Raw genomic sequence first — 19,478 nt, 5'->3', positions numbered from 1 at the left:
AGCGGAAGCTTTTAATGATCATTTTAATCTCTTAGCTGTGGTGTGAGCCTTCTGGCTTAATGCCAACATCTTTACTATTAAATAACATGTTCCACATTAGGAGTATTAGGGGGAAAGATTAGAAGCTGCCATCTGTTTGACTTGTTTTATGGTTCCGTGTTGGTTTATGGTGTATGGGAGCAATAAGTGCTTTAAACTGGCTTTTATCTAAAGTGCTTTAGACTACCAGTAAATACTAGTGACCCAATCTAGGCAGCATTCAGACTCTACAGGACCAGCTCAATAATCAGTGGAGACATAAATTTTCTTGTACCAAACCACGGTCAGCCCCAGCCAGGAGGACAGTTAAATGGGACAAGACAAACTGCTGGACGAGCACAATCATGGCAGACTTTCCTTCAGCTAGCTTTTCAATGGAGCATCATTTATGCAGCTGCTTTAACCTTTACACTGCCTTCACTTTATAGGCCTGATTTACGTTGTGCAGGTGGCCTGTTCTTTAGTCTTGGACAATTCCCTCTCTTTTCCTGGGCCTGAGAGCACGCCGTGCTGAACAACACACTGATAAGACTAAAGAAATGTAATATCTGGAGTGTGGAGATGAGGAGGAAATGTTACTGATATATTTGAAGTAGTACCAGACATGATAGAAAAATAGAGGTTAATGTAACTGTTGCCTTGTTATGTGCTGAAAATGTACAGTAAAAAGTCCACAGATCTTGAGGCACATCAGGGTGCCACGGCACCTGCCATGACTACATGTGATTCTTATAGCTCTATGTCAGTGCTGTAGTGGGCGGCCGTCACTGGCTGTGAAAAGTGTGTGTGGCTGTGTGTGTGTGAGGGTAGAGGTCTCAGTTGTCATTTTTGCTGCTTGAATATGATGTAAAGAATCAAGAAAGTGCAGAATAATTTATACAGAGACCAAATGACAAAGCAAGCTCCAGGGGCCAAATTTGAGGCACAATAAAGAGTAATGCATTACAACAAAAGGAAAGAGTTTCTCTGATAAGTAAATCTAAGACTGATAAGTTATTCCTGGGATGTACCAGTGGCTCATGGCACCGAAACACCATGTGTAAACCAAGTCCATTGCCCTCCACGAGCTGTTTCCTTTTGTCTACACTTGAATCAAGTGAAGAAATGCGGAATAAATAACGGAAACCACATGTTAGCTCATCTTTCACCTAAAACTGATTTCTTAAATGCCTCTTCTAACGTGGAATGCTTTGATATCTCTCTTTGAAGTTCTGTTATGAGCCAAAGAAGAGCTTCAAGATTATTTTGGGAGTCAGAGGGGAAAAATAAAACAAGTGTCCACTTTCTGTTGTTGGTGTTGACACAGAAAACCAGGTGAAGGTCAACACATCTTTTAGAATTATTTAGAGTTCCCACATTGGCAGGTAAATGAGTGTGTGTGTCCACCCATCTAAGGCATGAAGGAATGGGTGAGTAAGCTATTGAACAAAGCACAGAATAGTTTCCATCTTAGGGAAGCAAGTGGATGTGGTGACCGTGGACATGTGGAAAGTGTGTGTGTGTGTGTGTGTGTGTGTGTGTGTATCTATTAGAGCTCTTAAAATCATGGCACATAAGTATGACTCTTAGGACTGTGTATGTATACAGTATATGTGTGCACTTTTGGCACACCACACACACTAATTACATCATTGAAACCAGTTGCACCTTCACTTCATCCCTGTGTGTTGAATCAGACAGAGAGCAGAGTCTCTTCTTCTGACTTTGGGTTAAGTGACGACGTAGTTTCAAAACTGTGAGCTCACACGTGGACGAGTGCAGATCCAGTCAAACACACACACACACTGTGTTTCTTTTTTTCTCCTAAAAAGGCTAAAGTAGAGCAGGATGGAAGGCCAGGATCAGGAGAGGGAGGGATGGGTCACAGGCCACCCGGCGTCTGTCTGTGTTGTGGTCTGGCCAGTAATCCTCTCCTGTCAGGTCAGGGCAGGGAGAGGGGCAGATGGAGAGGAGAAAAGAAATGAGGTGAAGAACAGAAACAGCCACAGAGTTTGAATTAACTTTATGATAAGTGGGATAAAGGATGGATTGGATAGACCTGTGTATAAATGTGACACGTTTCTCCCTGATTCTCTTCAAGAAAATAAGTTTTGGAAAGATTTGTTGAAGATTCATGTTACATGATCCCACTGACATCCGTAAGCAGTTCATCCTGCATTATGCTCCTCCTCCGCAGTTTTTTTTAATCATGGTCTTGTTGAATAAAGGGTCAGAAAAACAACACTGTCCTGGTCTGACCTGTGCCGTTGTACGGGATGTGTGTTAGTGCCAGCAGCTCACTGCTTATAAAAGCACTCTGTGTTCAAAAGGCTGCAGGAGGAATGTGAGCAGCAGCATGATTGCCTCATCTATCGGTGGGAATGGATGAAGTGCAGCACCCCTGCAGCTAAATATTTATGCCTGCTTCTGTTTTTCTCACACACACTCTAAACCACACACACACACACACACACACACACACACACACACACACACACACACACACACACACACACACTTGTGCATGTGTTTGGATTGAACTGTTACAGGTCAATTGAACACCACACAATGTTTTGTTATTTTTACCTGATAAATTTCTGAAATCATGAATTGATTTTCAAAACAAATAATTTCCTTGACTAATCCATTGATTACTGATAAATTAACATATAAGCAGCATTTTAATGTTGTAACGGGTGAAGCTCATTTGAACTACTTTTTATGTTTTTGGGAAGTTTAAGTTATAAATATGTGTCATATTTTATAAACTGATCAAATGTTTTGTACGTAAAATCGTCAAAATATGAAAAGTAAAAGTAATAAAATACAATATTCATAAGTCCAAATTAAAAAGTACAACTACATAGAAACATATCTACAGTAGTTAAGTTAATGCACAATGTACATTTCACCAAACCGAGGTGAAAAGAGCTGGTAATTAATAAGGTATTCATTCTTCAAGCGTCCTTGCCAGATGAGTCTAATTCTCTGGACTATTTGTCTGGACAGCCAGACTCAGACTTGGCAGTACCGTGTCTCCACGGAGACATGTGAAAAGTTGCTAACTGGGGATCATCATTTATTTTCATTCTCTATGGTCCTTGCCAACAGTACGCCATGTGGCTCTAGATCTTGTGAAACCTTTGTGGGCAGGAGGGGTTGAAACCTGAGAGAGCCGGAGGTGCTGAGAGGTAGAGACACACAGAGGGGCACTTCATCCACTTCCCATAGAAACAGCCTGCGTCTCCCGGCCAGAATGGGGGGGTAAAAGGTGTAAACACATAGGGGCACAGCACCACATCAGTCTGGCATGTGTTTGTGCTCATCAGACAGCGCGTGATCTAACGACCCCCCCCTCCTCTGCTAACCCTCCGTTTGTCCGCCTGCCCCACTTTTCTTTTTCCTGAAGAGCCTATGGTCTGTAGCATCAAACCTCAGATTGGCAAAGTGGCAGACTACACACTGCAACACAGCTGGGCAACAGCAGAGAGAGACTTGGGAAGAGGAAGAGAAGAAAATACTAGTAAGAGAGTAAGGTTTGGAAATAAATCAGACAGAAAAGGCAAAGGAGTGTGTAAAAGAGTAGCAGGTAAGAGAGAATAGGACAGTGGTGTTCAACAGGATAGAAACAGCAAGTGAAAAAGTGAGACTGAGAAAGGAAAGATAGGTTGAAGAGAGAAGTCCACCAACTTTTTGTATGTTTTCTGACTGCTGCTGCTAGTGACTAAACTGAGGACCCCCCCTACTGCCCCATCACTGAGCTGTCCACAGACATGCCTGCTGCAGCAAGAGTTCGCAGATTTCCCCAGGATCAACAGAAGATCAGTCGTGCTCAAATCATCCTCAGGAGTGAGTAGTCAACCTGCAGGACTGTTGAGGGGGACAGATGTGCTTACTTTGTGTATCTGTGTCGAAAAGCGAAGCTTTGTGTGGATCGGTTTTGTCTTTGATCATGAACGACATGACTTGGGAAAAAACACAATTTAAATGCGTACTTTTGTTTGGGTAAACAGATTCTGAAACTATCAACCAATAATTGTAGTCATTTACCAAACAAAACTGCCATTTCCTGGTATTTACTGTAAATGTGATGACTTTTTATTCCTTTTTGGGTCTTTATTTTAACTGTGACATTTTATGAAATGAATCAAACATGAAATGATCGCAGCCCTAGTAGTAACAACACTGTATAAAGAGCAGTGTCAGCAATACACCGATTGGATACCCAATCCTTCATTATAGGGATCATCTTAAATACTGACTTTAGTCACTGTAAAGCATAAAAGTAAAACGCATGTTAGTGTACAAACATCTACGCGTATAGTTAAGAAGTTTGGTGTTACTTGTAGCTTACACATGGAAGAATGATCCCAATCAGTTCCACAAAGAAGAAGTTGTAAAAATAAATGATGGTATCAGATCATTATTTGGTAACAGCCAATACAGTACAGGTTTCTGAATTCAAATCAGAAGAGAAAAGGTAGAATAAGTTCCGCCCTACTCAGTGTCATCCAATTAAATTGAATATCACACATGAATGTATTTCACTGCTGCTTCTTATACAAGTAATTATGTGTGTGAAAATCCATGAGTGTGTGTCTCCGCGTGTGTGTTTTATTCACTTTGGTCCCACAAGCATATAGACACATTTCAGCCGGCGAGGCCTCCATGGACACTTCTCCTGATTGGCTACTGAGCCATTCTATAATTTCATTGGTTAAGTTGTGCTCTAGTTGTCATGTAGCAACAGTGTAGGAAGGCCGGAGGGAGGACTGACCACAGTTGCCATGGTCTCCCGGTCTTTGAAAGAGAGGTTTAAGTTTAATTGTGCATGTGAGCCACAGCACAAATATCTCTTTGTATCTGTCACTAGTGTGTACTGTGTATGTGGATTTCTTTGACAAGCCATTGTATGCTGCAGTTATGACTATACAAATGCAAAATGCCATAAACAAAAAAAGAAACTGCTAATGGATGACAAGAGGATGTCTGGAATTCTTATGAATAAACACAAGCTAACGCATATTTATACTTATGTTTTTATATATTGTGGATTTCTTAACTCAATTTTTTTATTGTCAAAATTCTTCTGTTGGCGATGTAAATGTATGTTTCCCATGCCAATGGCCTCACTTAATAGTGTAGCACCAGCCTGGTCCCCGACCTCAGAATAGCTGCCTGCATCTCAGATTCTTCTTCTTTAGTGATTCAAATGGGTCTGGAGTTGGGCTGACTGACAGCACAGACAGTTTTCCTGGTAGAAAAAAATTACAAAGCAATCAGAGTCTGGTTTTGTGTGTGTGTGTGTGTGTGTGTGTGTTCCAGTAAAATATTTTCAGATTATGATTTTTACATTATATAACCGAGGCTTGCCTCATTCAGAGAGTAACATCTAAAATGATGTGCCGCCATTTCTTGTAACTGAGCTTTTCGATGATGAGACTCATGATAATTTGTTGTGCTTTCAGTCGTAACTTGAAATGATTTTCCATAAATTGAGAAAAAGGATTACTGAGCCTCCATCTGCTACGCCATCTTTTGTCTCGAGACAAATGTAAACAACCATAGGTTTTGTGTTATGGCAGTAGTTGTCTAAAACTGAAAATGGCCAAATTCCAAGCTTTAAAGCCTGGGATTTGGATTTATACATTTCTGCCTATAAAACTCAATTTCAGCTCATAGCAATCATACCAAAACCAACATTCCTACATGTATGTCATGCCACTGACCAAAATTGTGTATTTGTGGAGATCTCTAGAAGCTTAAAGCTGGCTCCAAAAATGCTTTGACAGATAAAATATCTTTATAAAATATGCTTTTAGCTCTGATGAATTATATACCAGTGGCACACTCCTTCCTCTCCATATTATATGGTCTGCTGCTGTCTCTTGTAATTTAGCGCTGACAAAATCAGCCTTTCCATAATGTATTGAGCTTTCACTGGCAGTTGTGAATGGTCCCAGAGAAGCTGATGGGGCAGATTTGTGCACAGCTGCCTCCTCCTGTGCTGCTCTCTTCATTTCCCCCTCATTTCCTCCCCATTTCATTATGTTCTTCTCTTCTCTATTGTCATTGATTACTATATTTTAAGTTCTTTCAGTGAAGAACGCATGTAGCAAGAGATGAGTGAAAGCTACAGTTGTGTGCAAAGCTTTCAGGCAGGCGTGTGGAAGAAATGTCGTAAAGTATGAATGCTTTCAAAAATAGATGTTAAAAAATACGTGTTAATAAATTTTTTTCTATCAATTAACAAAATACAAAGAGGGTGAACAGAAGAAAAAATCAAATCAGTATTTGGTGTGACCAGTAAGTTTCTCGACCACTGCGTCTACTGTCCTCAGCGTTTCCCTTTTCTTTGTCCAGCACATCTGGAAACCCCTGTCTGCCTTAAAGTCTGCTGGGAGAGACTTTGCTGATACACTAGAACTACCTTGCTGTGCTCAGTCTTGCCATGGTGTATGACTTTTGACAGTAAACTGTCTTCAGCAGCATCACCTTGTTAGCCGAGTATTGGCTGTTCCTCACCCAGTTGTATTCCTCCTACACAGCTGTTTCTGTTTCACTTAATGATTGTGTTTCACCTACATACTGAAGTGGTCATCATTAGCACGTTTTGGTATAATTGTTTAATCATACACCTGACCATATGCCTAAAAATCCCTGACTTTGTGCAAGTGTACCTAGAAGAATTGATGCTGGTTTTAAGGCAAAGGGTGGTCACACCAAATATTGATTTGATTTAGATTTTTTTTTCTGTCCACTCACTTTGTCTTTTGTTAATTGATAAATATATTCTATTAACATGTCTATTTTTGAAAGCTTTTTTTTTTTTCACACCTGCCTAAATTACCTTTGCGCAGTGTTGGCCTGCAGTGCTCCTCTTTGTTGCTGTCTGGCTGTGTATCTTTCATACTCTGGTTCAAAGGATTTGGTCCTTTTTTGTTGCCATTAGCCTAGCAAGCTGATGATGAGTCATGCAGTAATATATAATTCATGGCAGTATTGGTTTTGTGTGTCTAAAAGATGCTTATGCGTGAGTTGGAGGTAGCAGCTTTTTCCCTGCCTTTATCTCAGAGTGTAAAGATACTGAATATGTCTGGCTGAAATTTGGGAGAATGTGTATAAAATGATGCAAAAAAGACATCAAGAGCATTTCCGTTAGAGGAAATACTCTAGATGTTGTAGCTATAAAAACATGGAGTCTTTAGTGTAAATGTTTAACTCAGTGTTAACATCATATAATAACTTTCATAAAGAGCTGGAACAAGCTGATACAGAATGTACTGTATATAATACAGTCAGACAGAGTAGAAGATCATTTCTTTAAAGCTACTAATAGGGAAAATAAAATGGGAAAGACAGATGTTACGACTACTAAGTGTTGTCATATTGGAAACATCCAAATCCAAAGAGTCATGCACTTCTGGAAATCATTAAGGAGCTTGTATTGATACTACTTTGGTTCAGTCTAGATTATTTTGACCCAGTTGTTCTTTGTCCCAAGTCCATGATGAAACTAGCTAACTCTACCCCCCCCAGTGTTTATCTTAACCCTTCAAGGGCGTCTATTATGCCGGCCCACGTGTTGCCAGGCAGATCTGAAACTATAATAAGTTCATGTTTGCAGGTTGTGTCACTCTGACATATGATCCTCCGCACCTGACACTGGTGTCAGGATCTTCCCTGCCATGTCACTGAGATATTCTAAGAGGGCATGGGTGGGAATCAAATGTCATCCATAGGGGTTGAGGACGGCAGCGGTGTACATGTCTGTATCCTACTGTCCTTCTAGACATCCTGACTCCCCCCGAGCCCCAAAATAATCCCCCAACATCTAGAACACAGTGAAGGAGTAATTTGTCTTTTTAATTTTGCATTTCTAGATGACGAAGTAAAAACTTAATTCACAACCTTAAACAGCTACATGCAGGGTAAAAAATTACCAACAGAACTCAAAATTTCAAAAATATGAGCTCAGGTTTTTTCAGAAATGAATGTATCTCCTTAAAAGCACAAATACTTTTTTCTTGTTAATTGATGTACAGAATCAGAATTCATCAGTGTGCATCAGGACATTGGAGACATAAGGACATAACTTACCATAAAACTTGGGAGTCTTTGAATCCCACTAAACAAGACATTGAAAGTCATTAAGAAGTCATTGCATTTAATAGCAAAGAGTGTGTGTGAGCTTATAAGTCCCTAAATACTGAAATATCAGCCATAAAAAAGGGTCTATGGTGAGGTGGTTCAACGTAATGAAGTCGTGGATAAGGTTAACAGAGGTCAGGGTGAGAGCGAGGTAGAGAGATAACAATTGATGGAAGCCAAATAGAGAATTTGTAGAAGTAGGCCTATGTGTGCCAGGTAGCCCATTTTCGTTGGCCATCTGTTATAATGGTTATTGATGGAGCGTCCTAATCAGACCTCAAAGAACCATTTTACCTTCTACTGCTGGAAACACTGACATCAGCAGGAAGTAAGAAAGGGAGACAAAGCAGCAAAAGAGCCATTAGGCAGGCCCATTTCCAACTCTGTTCTTCATCTTTCTCTTTATTTCTTGATCATTTCTTTCACTTTGCCTGCAGTGCACACTGTTTGGTAATCAGTCCACAGTCAGAGGTAGTTTTTTTTTTTTTATGTTGGGCCCTTAGATCTTGGCAAATGTCAGAGTAGAAAATCAGAATGTGAAGGAATTTTCCTTCTTAAGGATAATATCACAGAGGTTTCTCCCAGTCACGTTAGGATTATTGACTGAGCTAAAGGAAGACAAAGGTGATAGCCTGTGACTCCCAAAACAATAAGTCAAACTCTGTCTCTCCTCTCTGTCTGCTTGGTCGACTGACTGACCCAGCTGTCTTGATAAGGATGCACTCTGGGGTGCATTCCATAGGTAACCCGAAGTCGAGATTATCTTTATTTTGTTTCATTACAGACAGACTGACTGCCAGACTGACTCTATTAAAAGTGCTGCATGTGCCTTGGATGACTTAGGTTAACTTATATAAGCGTAGGTAACTTAGGTAAGTCTTGTTTGGAACCAATAGCCAATAGAATCTTTACACATGTATAGAGGGATGATCAGTATTTTTAGGAAGGATAAATACCCCCCGGCACGAGGTATCCTTCAGATTTGGTTTGGTACTATACTCTGTTCTCACTCTGTACTGCTGTAGCCATTTTTAGAGGTTTTTGAAACTTTCATTACTAAGAGTTGACTATCTCGCAAGAATTTCCTTCACACAGGAGGAACGGGCCAAGAAATCCTCAGAGAAACATGTTTGGTCCTACTTTTAGGACTAGGAGCGAATGCAAATCTATCAGCTTTCTTGACCTATCTCAGTTAATATTTTAAAAGGGCTCCAGAGTAGTCCTAACCTGCCAGCAGCTGCCAGGAGCTGCCAGGAGCTGGTGTTCAGGTAAAAACATTCTGTGAGAGGAGAGATGTTTTAGGAAAGCTTAACGACAGTAAGCTTATTAAAAGATATAGTTCTGACTAGAGCTGAATCATGTGTAACTGACCTTGTGCTGGTGCAAAGGACAACACATGCTTTCGTGAGGATCCAATGCACTCACAACCAAATGCTTTTTTGCAATGAGGAAAATGCAACTGTGCAGATGTGATTATTCTTCCAGAACCAAAAATAAACTATGGCAGCTCTTTCAGTGCTTCATAAAGATAATGCGCCTGATAAGGTTTCTCAGTGAGAACAGACTTGTAGTTGAATACAGGTATACTGTAGTCTCTGAAAAGTGAAGACAACGCTGAAGTGCCTTTAACCTGCATTCTATCTAATAGCCAGCAGGGGGCGACTCCACCAAAAAAAGAAGTCCTTTTTGAAGTCTATGAGTAAATGACGCTGCTTCTTTTTGATTTATTATACCAGTAAACACTTTCCTAATAAGTATATGGTCTCAATCACTAGTTTACTTTTTACTTTTGTAATTTATGGTCCCATTTAGAGGAAACTAGGCAATAAAGCAGGGTATGCTTTAGGGTATGGCTACCTTTTGATTGACAAGTCGCTGCCACGCCAACCTGTCAGACGTAGCAATGTGTATCCCTCCCTAGTTCCAACCCTCTTGTCCAAATATGGTCACTTCCGGTTCCAAAAACCAAGATGGCGACGGCCAAAATAATAATAATAACAATAATAATAACTCGAGGCGTCAAAACGTTAGTCCACAACCCAATGACTGACATCACAGTGACTCCAGTCCATTATTTATATACAGTCTACAATGCTATTTTCTGCATTTTGAAAATAACCTTGTCTAAAACAAAATCCGCAACTATCATCATTTCTGCTTTGCGGGTTTTGATGCTTCACTTTAAATTAGCAACTACACACTCTGTCCTAGGAGGTATCCTTCTCCTTGCTCAAAGTCAGTGTAGGAAGCTTCATAAATGTCTTTCAAGTCCTGCTGTGAAGTTTTAGGTTCACTTTCACTGTGATTCTGAGATGTTTAATAGATCCAGGCCAAGATCTGATCCTGGCCCATGATCCACATGTCCTACTCTTTGATACAGCAATATATTTCTATGGAAGATGTTGCTACAGACGCTGTCATTTTAACCCTTGGGCGATGACATCGTGAGCTAAATGTGATACTGTATGTGGATTCTGGCTTCACTCTGTCACCCTGTAATCCTGCTGTCTGTGCTTTTACAGGACGATCTAAATAAACCTGGACCTGGACATATGCCTAACGTTCAGCTTCACTTTGACAGAGTGAAGACAGTTGGAATTTCCTTTGCATTTTTCCAGAGGAATCTCTCTGTGATTGCATAGTGTGTGTGTCATTTAGCTATGAGTGTGTAGAGTTACTGGCTTTATTTCCTACTGGAGCCACACATGCTAAAAATGTACACACTCGTCACACTGTCAGGCGCTTTGGATCAAAGTGCCCACCAAAACAGAGCATGAGCTTCATATATTATTCATAACCACTGTCTGCTTTTTAGGCAGTTTGTCTCTAACAGGCTGATGGATGGACATGTAGGAATGCACTTGACAAATGCTCATCCAGCACAGACAGACACAGAAACACCTTGACCTCTTGACAGGTGACACCATCAGCTCTTCACTTACAAAAACATGGATGGATGGCAGCTTTGACGACAGGTTGTTTCTCTGCTAGACAAATGGATGGGTGACCCAGTCCTTTACCTCTGTACGCTCATTTCCAGCACTCTACCTCTGCTTTGGTGTTCACTTTGTATTTTTCTCTTCATTTCATCTTCTTTCTCCTTTTTCTCCTCTTTGTCTTGTATTATTCTTGATTGGAGTGTGGAACTAAGCAGCCAATCACAGTCTGGAGTGACTAATTCACCAATCAAAGAAATGCAGCAGCAAAATACCAGTCTGCTGTAGCAGATTACAGACAACATAATCAAACAGCCAGTCTGTAAAACTAAAAAAACACCCCACGTTTACTGTATATATTTTATCACCTTCTTTTCTTTAATTTCCTGGTGAACTGGTAACTATTTCACAGCGACTTCCCATTGAATTTAATTATTTGTAAATGCAATTTTTAACTGCTCTGAGCACAACAAATACAATTCCATTCATCTTCATGTTATTGAGGTGAAGGCAGTCCTACAGGAAATGTGGGTTCTGCACACCAGTATTCAAACTAGATCTGGGCAATAAAACAATAATTCTGATCTGATTTTCTCAAATGTTCAAAAATGTGTTTAATTTGAATCATGGACGAATCAGCTCTAGATATTTATTTAGTTGAGGAAATGGGACTGAAAAAAGATTATTTACTGTAAGTGTATTTGTTGGAAAAAAGGTTTTGTCATCAATTGTTTTAGATTTTCTACCTCATATATATTAAGTGATCCAATGTTTCGGGAATGTTTTTCATGTTCTGACCGTAAACAATAGTTTAAAACCACAGTTAACTGTCTGGTTTCTTCAACTTGCACACTGCCTCTAAATCAGCGTCTAAATTTGAATTATATGACTATTTTTATTGGGAAAACATTATTGGCCATATCGCCCAACCCTAATTCAGACTCAGATTTATTGACACACGGAGAGTTAACTTAACTAGTGTCTTATTCAATACATTTACCTGAATGGCAACAGTCTTCTGGGGCTGAATTTTGCTTCATTGGAGTGCAGGCAGAGATACTGAAAACCAAAGCAATGTGCATGGCTAGAAAATAACTTTCCTTCCAACTTCGGCGACCCCACCCTTTACATTTAATGCTACTCCCTGAGATCTAAATTAATCATTTGGATAAAAGACGTAGTGTATCCTTCACTACATCCGTACACACACGCACTGGTATTGATATTGAGTGCAGTAGCTTCTTGTCCTTCTCTGTATCCAGCGTATGAATAATAGATTGGATCCAGGAAGTACAAACCAGCCGACCAACCCATCAGGTAGAGATTCCCATCACATCCTGTACACAGCTCGCTCTCTCTCTCTCTCTCTCCCGCTATTTCTGTCTCTTTCTCTGCCGTTTGCGTTTCGTCAGTTTGGTTTCTCCTCATTCTTTCTCTGTCCTGCTCTCATTCTCCAGCTCTTTCTTTCTCACTCTGCCTCTTATGTTCATCCCTCCCTCCCACACCCTATTCCTCCCTCTGCTCTTCCTTTGTTTCCATCAATTATAATCTATTGGAGAACCGGCACAAAGCCGCGGCAAGCAATTCAGCATCATCTTTAAAGGTGTACCGTCAGGATATGAAGGCATCAAATTTCAGAGGATAAAGAACTTGACCGGCTACTGCAACAGAAGAAGGCGCTAATTGTGTTTAAATTAAAAACAGTCACTTTTTTATCTTTTCTCAGTGCAACTCAAGTTCATAACCATCACTGAGCTTTACATAACTCCAGCAGTGTGGATAATGCAGAGCTAAGGCACAGGAAATTGAACGAAGAACCTCCGAAGCCTCCACTATGGTTTTGTATGTGAGCTCCCAGGATTGTACTGGGCTGGTGGGGGGAGCTGGCAGCGGGATGGTGGTTGAACTGAGGCCTGGCAGCAGGTCGCACGGTGCCCCACACGGACTTTGGCGGTACGTTTGCTGCCACAGGAGGCCCACACTGACGCTGACTTCGTGTAGGTATACAAGAGTGATGGGAACAGACTTTTGTAGTTGTGTGTGTCCGTGGGATTTGAAGCTGGAAGACTTTATTGTCAGTTGTGAATATAGGCGTTCATAGATATTCTTGTTAACATTCTTTACCTTGCCTCCGACTGTTTTTTTCTCCTAAGTCCTTTAAACCATTATCAGCTTTGTCCTCCTGCTGAGGAGAAGAAATATTATGAACAGACTTCTTCCCTGGAGAGTATTTTAGTACCAGATAGCGATCTTATGATTAGCTAATAGATTGAAGTACAACCCAATTTCTCTGTGTTCTCTGTCTGCTTTTGTCTGTGACTAGCTAGCTACCTCGCTTTAGCTTTACTTCATGCCTTTTTCTCTTTGCCCTGTCTCTATTCTTTTTTTCTTCTTTCCCAGTGTTGTGTCTCAGTGTTGTGTCTGATAGTGGATTTGGAAGCGGGCCAGGGCTAAGTGCTGTCGTCGTGGGTCGTGAAATCAATTTGATTGATTGACGAGAAGGGAAAATGTCTGAATGTATGTTAGGTACCTTGCCGGTCTAGTGAGAGTGGTGTTGAGATATTGACCCGTAAGATGCTACAAAGTTACAGTTCCTTGTAGTGAAAGATTTCAATAATAAGATACAGCAATAAAGCTTGGTCTAATCAGAAAATGAGGCTTAAATGAATGTCAGGCCTGTTGATCTGATCTTAAGTCTACCCTCCTGAGCAGCTTTCAGGGCTGCGGCCCTGCTAGGCTGCTGCCTGCTTTCTGTCATTAGCACATAAGCTCTATTAGAGCAGGCAGTAACACAATTACACCCTCAGGCAGCGGAAGATGGAGACGGGAGACCATGTCAGCAATTACAGTTGCAGATATTGACTGCCTGTGGACTCTGCTTAATTCAATAATATTTCACTTCAGCCCATACAAGGAAACCATCAAGACTGTAATAAGAAGAGATGATTTGGATAATAATGTCAGACAGAGCGCTAGATGTATAAATGGTTTTTATGTGTTCCCTGGAGATGTAGCCAGTGCTGTACATCATTATCTGTTTATTTCATGACATTGTGTAAACCATGCACACGGTTCTCTAACAGAGGTAAGACTGGCTCATATGTAAAGTAGCCTATTGTCCATGTAACTGTGTGAGTGATATTTCAAACCATAAGCCTTCACTTTATTGCTGCTCATATCTGATCTACTGGGTGGCTGCTGAATGATGAATTATAGGATATCAATAGGGCATTGATTGGTGACTATTTAGTAATAATTAAATTATTCTTCAATTCCTTTTATCCTATTAACTGATTAGTCTGTAAAATGTCAGGAGTAAGGACTTCAGCCCCTCAAAAGGTCCCCTTCACACTTAGCACTTAGGGACTGTCTTTAAAACCAAATTAATTCAAATTGTAATGATATGAGATTAGGATCGACAGTTTCAAATCCAAATCCTTCATTGAATCTCATTAAGTTTAGCAGGTTATGGCAATCCAACTCTATATGAAGTAGAGAAAATGTGTAAATCCTCAGATTGGAGGACCTGAAACTGTCTGAACTTTCATGTGAGAAACCACCGTGGCTGGAGGAGATGCTTTGGTGGATCAATGTTGCTATTGCTTTCTGAAATGTAGTCTTAAATGTTTTCCTAAAAAAGTTTATCCCTTGACAATTTGTCTTTGACAAGCACATTTTGCAGACCATTTCAAATATCACGACTATATAATGATAATTACCATTTCAGTTGTTTATTTACACGCCTTACTATGAAACTATAAGCATGGATTATTTTTTTGATTATTATTGGAGGAAGCTGTGCCATTATTTCTTCATCCTGCTATAAAACAAACTGGATATCCGATTCAGCCACAGTGATGGGTCTGACACCAAACAGCAACCAGCTGTCTCAGTACTGAATAATGTACGTTACTTATTGGCACATAAACATGGTAGTTAAATAAATATAGTTACTAAATAGTAGTAATGGTAAAATAAATAAAATACTAATCCGTCTCTTGTAGGACTATGTTGGAGGCTCAGAACTGAGACACTTCATCACTTGAAGTGGTTTACATCAGGTCCACTGGTAGTTAAGCTCTTATAGGCCTCTGCTTATAGACAGTCTGGTGTTCACACCTTAAATAGTGGTTTTATTAAAATATCTCACTTTTTATATTAATTAAACTTGAAATGCATCATAAAGGGAGATTAAGATTCAGAACCAGTGCAGCAATTTGCAACAATGGAAGATTTTGAGAATTTAAAAGAATATCTTTTTATGAGTTATGTGACGTGTTGTCAGTTGTGCTTTGCCATGTGTGTAAATCTCTATCATCATCATGACAGACACCTGTTAAGTGTGTAGGTGAGTCACCCTTTTACTGAATGGTTTCCAGTCAGCAGACACACACAGGGCTGGACATGTTTGCTGCTCAGGAGTGAAAAACGGTTACATAAATGTTGGAGTCACAGACAGAACGGCACGTCACGCTGGTCTTTTTGCTCTTCCTGGTTTCCCCTGGCCAGTGGTCCACATTACACCACAACACCCCGTTATTTTGGCCCAAAACCAAGTGAATAAACTATGTATGATTTAAAATTGTCATATAATATCAGTAGAAAAGCATGTATTGCCTTGATATCACTAAGGTCACTGTTCCATTAATGATGGTTGTGGGCCTAGTGCTGACTCATCAGATAGGATTTTCACTACACTACACACTAACGGTGGCCGGTAAACTGGTTTCCAGTAACTCTTGTCATGGTCAGCACTTACACATTATTAACCAAGGTCACACCAGCGGACCACACAATACTTCTTTGTTGTTTGTTTGTCTCAGTTTCCATTGCAGATGAGTTTTTGTTCATCTTTGCGCTCTTTTGCATTTTTGACCAATCAGTCACAGTGTTTCCAGGAGTTTGGTTTTCCTGCCCCTTGGAGCACACATTTATAAGGTGTATTCAAGAAAAGCCATGTTCTTGCATGTCTTATATTTTGCTGGTGGCAGAAATATGTTCCCACTGAGGATCCAAAGGTTTTAAGTTCAACAACACACGGAAAAAAACGAAAAGAGCTCTAATTCTTTTGACTCAGACATGGCAAACCTTATTTATTTCTCTTGTGGAAAAGTAGCTAATGCCAATACCAATGACGGTGCTAAATGGGGGCAATGTGTGTTAGTGCGTTGGTATTCAGAAGCAGTCGTTAGCCTGGCTACAGCCCAGATTGTCCCTGTTTTATCTCTGTCTGTCTCTCCAGACAGTTAACACTGGCTGAATACTAATTGTAGTAAAATCTTTTCAGCTCCATCCAGATTCAGAAGCCTCTGGTTGGGGGGGGTGTGTGTGCGCGTGTGTGTGTGTCTGTGTGTGCGCAGGCACAGAGGGAGAGGGTCCATATGGCGCTGTTCAGGTTTTACAGAAAAGTTAGCTCATTAGCAAGTGTAAATTAGTCAGTGATGTCTGCATGTCTCCTGTTCTTATGCCAGAGGCCACTGAGGGTACAGTGTGTGTAGTCAGTGTTTCACAGTTTATGCTAGGACTGTGCTTTACGTACAAAAGACATTTACCTACTTAAATTTTACCTTTTTCGGCATTTATCTTTTCCTCAAACTCTGGTGTGGGATGTTCCACCCGCTTGGTGAGAAAACCGGATAGATGCACGAACAGAAAGCGTTCTCTTGGACCGGGTCAACTTTCATTGATGAAGTGATATTCACTACTCTGGATATTGAGGTTCATAAAATGAATTATAAAACATTAGTGCAGCAACAACAATTGTTTTCATTGTCAGTAAATCTGTCAATTATTTCCTCAATCTGGTAATAGTTTGGTCCATAAAATGTCAGAAAAAAGTAAAAGATGCCCACCACAAGTTGCCTAAGGTAACACTGAAATTGTTTGTTTTGACAGACCAAGAGTCCAAAACCTAAAGATTTTTGCTATCATAAAAGACCAAAAATAGACAAATTTGACAAATAAACCCAGGTCTCAATCAGACACCTTGTCTGTCTGTTTTTTACAGAAGTTAATTGGATGTATAAAACCTTTTAAAGCCCAACGGGTTGCCCACTTTAGCTAGTTATAAGAGCGTGCATACAAATATAAATGTTTTTGTCAATATGGACACACTACACATTGTTCACAATTTAATCTTTCAGTTAATTTAACAGAAATGATGAGCACCAAAGTATAATTCATTCAGACCATGAAAGACAAGGGAGACAATTGTTCCCATTCCTCCATTATTTATATTCTTTTAGTCCTTAAGGTCCACCCGTCAAAAGAATCACAACGGTTTTTCATAAAAATGAATCCAAATTGAAAAAGAAGTACTATAACTTGCTGCTGTTATCCTTCCTAAGTTAGGCTATATTGATCTCTCTCTCCCTCTCGCCACCCCCCACCCCCCCCCCCCCACCCCCCCCCTCGGTTGGCCTAGATGCGCTATCTCTCAGAGCTAGATCAAATGAATGATTCTTAATTGATATGTTATTCAACAGCCTCATTTTTATGCATGCAATATTCATACTGGTTTAAATAAACAATTTGTTAGTAGCCTATTTCCCATCCTTGCCGAGCAAGAGCTTTGTGGGAAAGGTAGTAAAGGTCTCAAATGACAGGGTGAGTTCAGTGATTAAAGCAAATAATAGCCCGGACATTCAATTGAAGTTTTACAATAAGCAATTATCAGATAAGTTGCTGAATAAACTTTATGTTGATTGACTAAGAGTATAATCAGTGCTTTTAATTCTGCTCAGTCGGACACTCATGTTTTTACCATTTATTGCAACATTATACACGTCTTGAGAATGGGGGCGTGTCTCCTGTGCTGCTTCAGAAACAAATCTGACCAAGATTCTGACTGTCCCCCAACAGAGTCTGGGATACACAACATATGAATGAACACAGAGAGAGAAACATTCTGCATTAACATAAATCAAAAGGCTGCTGTAGGATGAGGCTGGGGAGGTGGAGGGAGTTCACCCTTCGGTGTAGCGGACAGTCGTATATGCAGAGGGAATCGGCATCAAAATGATTATATGGCCCGGGGTAACGTCATGGTCATGTAGATGGTTGACAAGCAGGGTTTCATTTCTAGTAGGCCTAGATTATTTTTAATTTCACTATTTTAATACTGCTTCATTCTCCACCTTGTTTTAGTGTTTACTCACTACTTGAATCTGCTCCCTTTCTTGTTTCTCCACACTCACACACACACACACGCGCACACACACGCACACGCACACACCTCTGGTCTTTTACTACAAACAAACCAGCTTGCCCCACCTCTTTCTTTCTCTCTCTCCCTGTATGTGTCTGCTCTTCTGACTTTCTCCATCAGCACTATGTTTTATAAAGCTGCAGGAAAGAGACAGAACTCGTCTTTGGGATTTTTCCACACGCAATTTTGTTTTCAGCAGCCAATACTCCACATGTGGACGAGGCTTGTTAATGTTGTAGCCTATTGAAACGATCAAAACCAGCGAGGTACCGAATGACTTCTGCACTGGTGCTAAAATGGGTGTCCAAATATAGCTGGGCGGCCCACCCACATAAAGTCTCTATGTGGGGAAACACTGCCCTCAGTGTAGGAGTCCAGCATTGAGGCCTGTAACATTCTCTTGGTGTAATCCACACATGCACATGCCCACTTGTCGAGAATATGGTGAAGGATAACTCCTCTGCCCTTTGTCCTTAGGTGTGAATGTGAGTGTGAGTGGTTGTTTGTCTCTGTGTGGCCCTGCGATGGACTTTTGCCCAATGTAAGCTGGGATTGGCTCCAGCCCCCCCACAACCCTGTACGCAGGATAAGCGGTTGACGATGGATGGATGGATGAGTTGTGTGTCAGAATGATGATGTCAGCTGAATGTCTAACAGGAGCTGTCTGTGTGTGTCGCCCTCTACAGGCCCCACATTGCCCAGACAGGGCCCCCAGGTTCAGAATGGCCCCACACCGGAGGAGATGGACCTGCAGAGAAGGTAAGGACCACACAAACACTAAGAAGACAGAACCTCGGCCTGTAAATAGCCTACCTTAACGTTTGGGACAACAGTATGACCACTGTCTCGGGATATAAATGAAAACTGTTTCTCTATCTCTCTCTCTTCTTCCATTTCTATTTTATTTCTTAATTAATCATATTTTAAAAAAAACTTTCACAAGTGCACTCAGACAAAACCTTGCACACTTTACGGTTGTTTTTCTTCCCCATACAAGGCCACTCTTTCCCTCAAGTAATAACGAGGCTCTGGACCAGCTAGAAATACTTGCATACATACACACAGAGCCGTGTAAATGAAGTCCAGCTGTTGGCCAAGGTTTAGAACCTGTTCACTAGAAAGCTTGTTCAAGGATTTAATTAAAATGAACACAGGAACATGGACAC

The 19,478-nt window shown here is 40.6% G+C and overlaps 1 protein-coding gene across 1 annotated transcript in view; it reads left to right on the top strand.

Moving 5' to 3' along the window:
• The window catches only part of enah (ENAH actin regulator), a 129,675-nt gene that overhangs the window by 73,523 nt on the left and 36,674 nt on the right, over positions 1-19,478 (top strand). The window contains 1 exon segment of the mRNA XM_038726899.1: positions 18,999-19,071. Within this exon segment, the coding sequence (XP_038582827.1) occupies positions 18,999-19,071 (73 nt within the window).

The sequence above is a fragment of the Micropterus salmoides genome, unplaced genomic scaffold (genome assembly GCF_014851395.1).
Source record: "Micropterus salmoides isolate LMB-PRFRI ecotype aquatic unplaced genomic scaffold, ASM1485139v1 Ms_hic_scaffold_18, whole genome shotgun sequence".
NCBI classification, from domain to species: domain Eukaryota; kingdom Metazoa; phylum Chordata; class Actinopteri; order Centrarchiformes; family Centrarchidae; genus Micropterus; species Micropterus salmoides.
The sequence above is the reverse complement of the archived record's forward strand: the minus strand, read 5'-3'. Positions and strand labels throughout refer to the sequence as shown.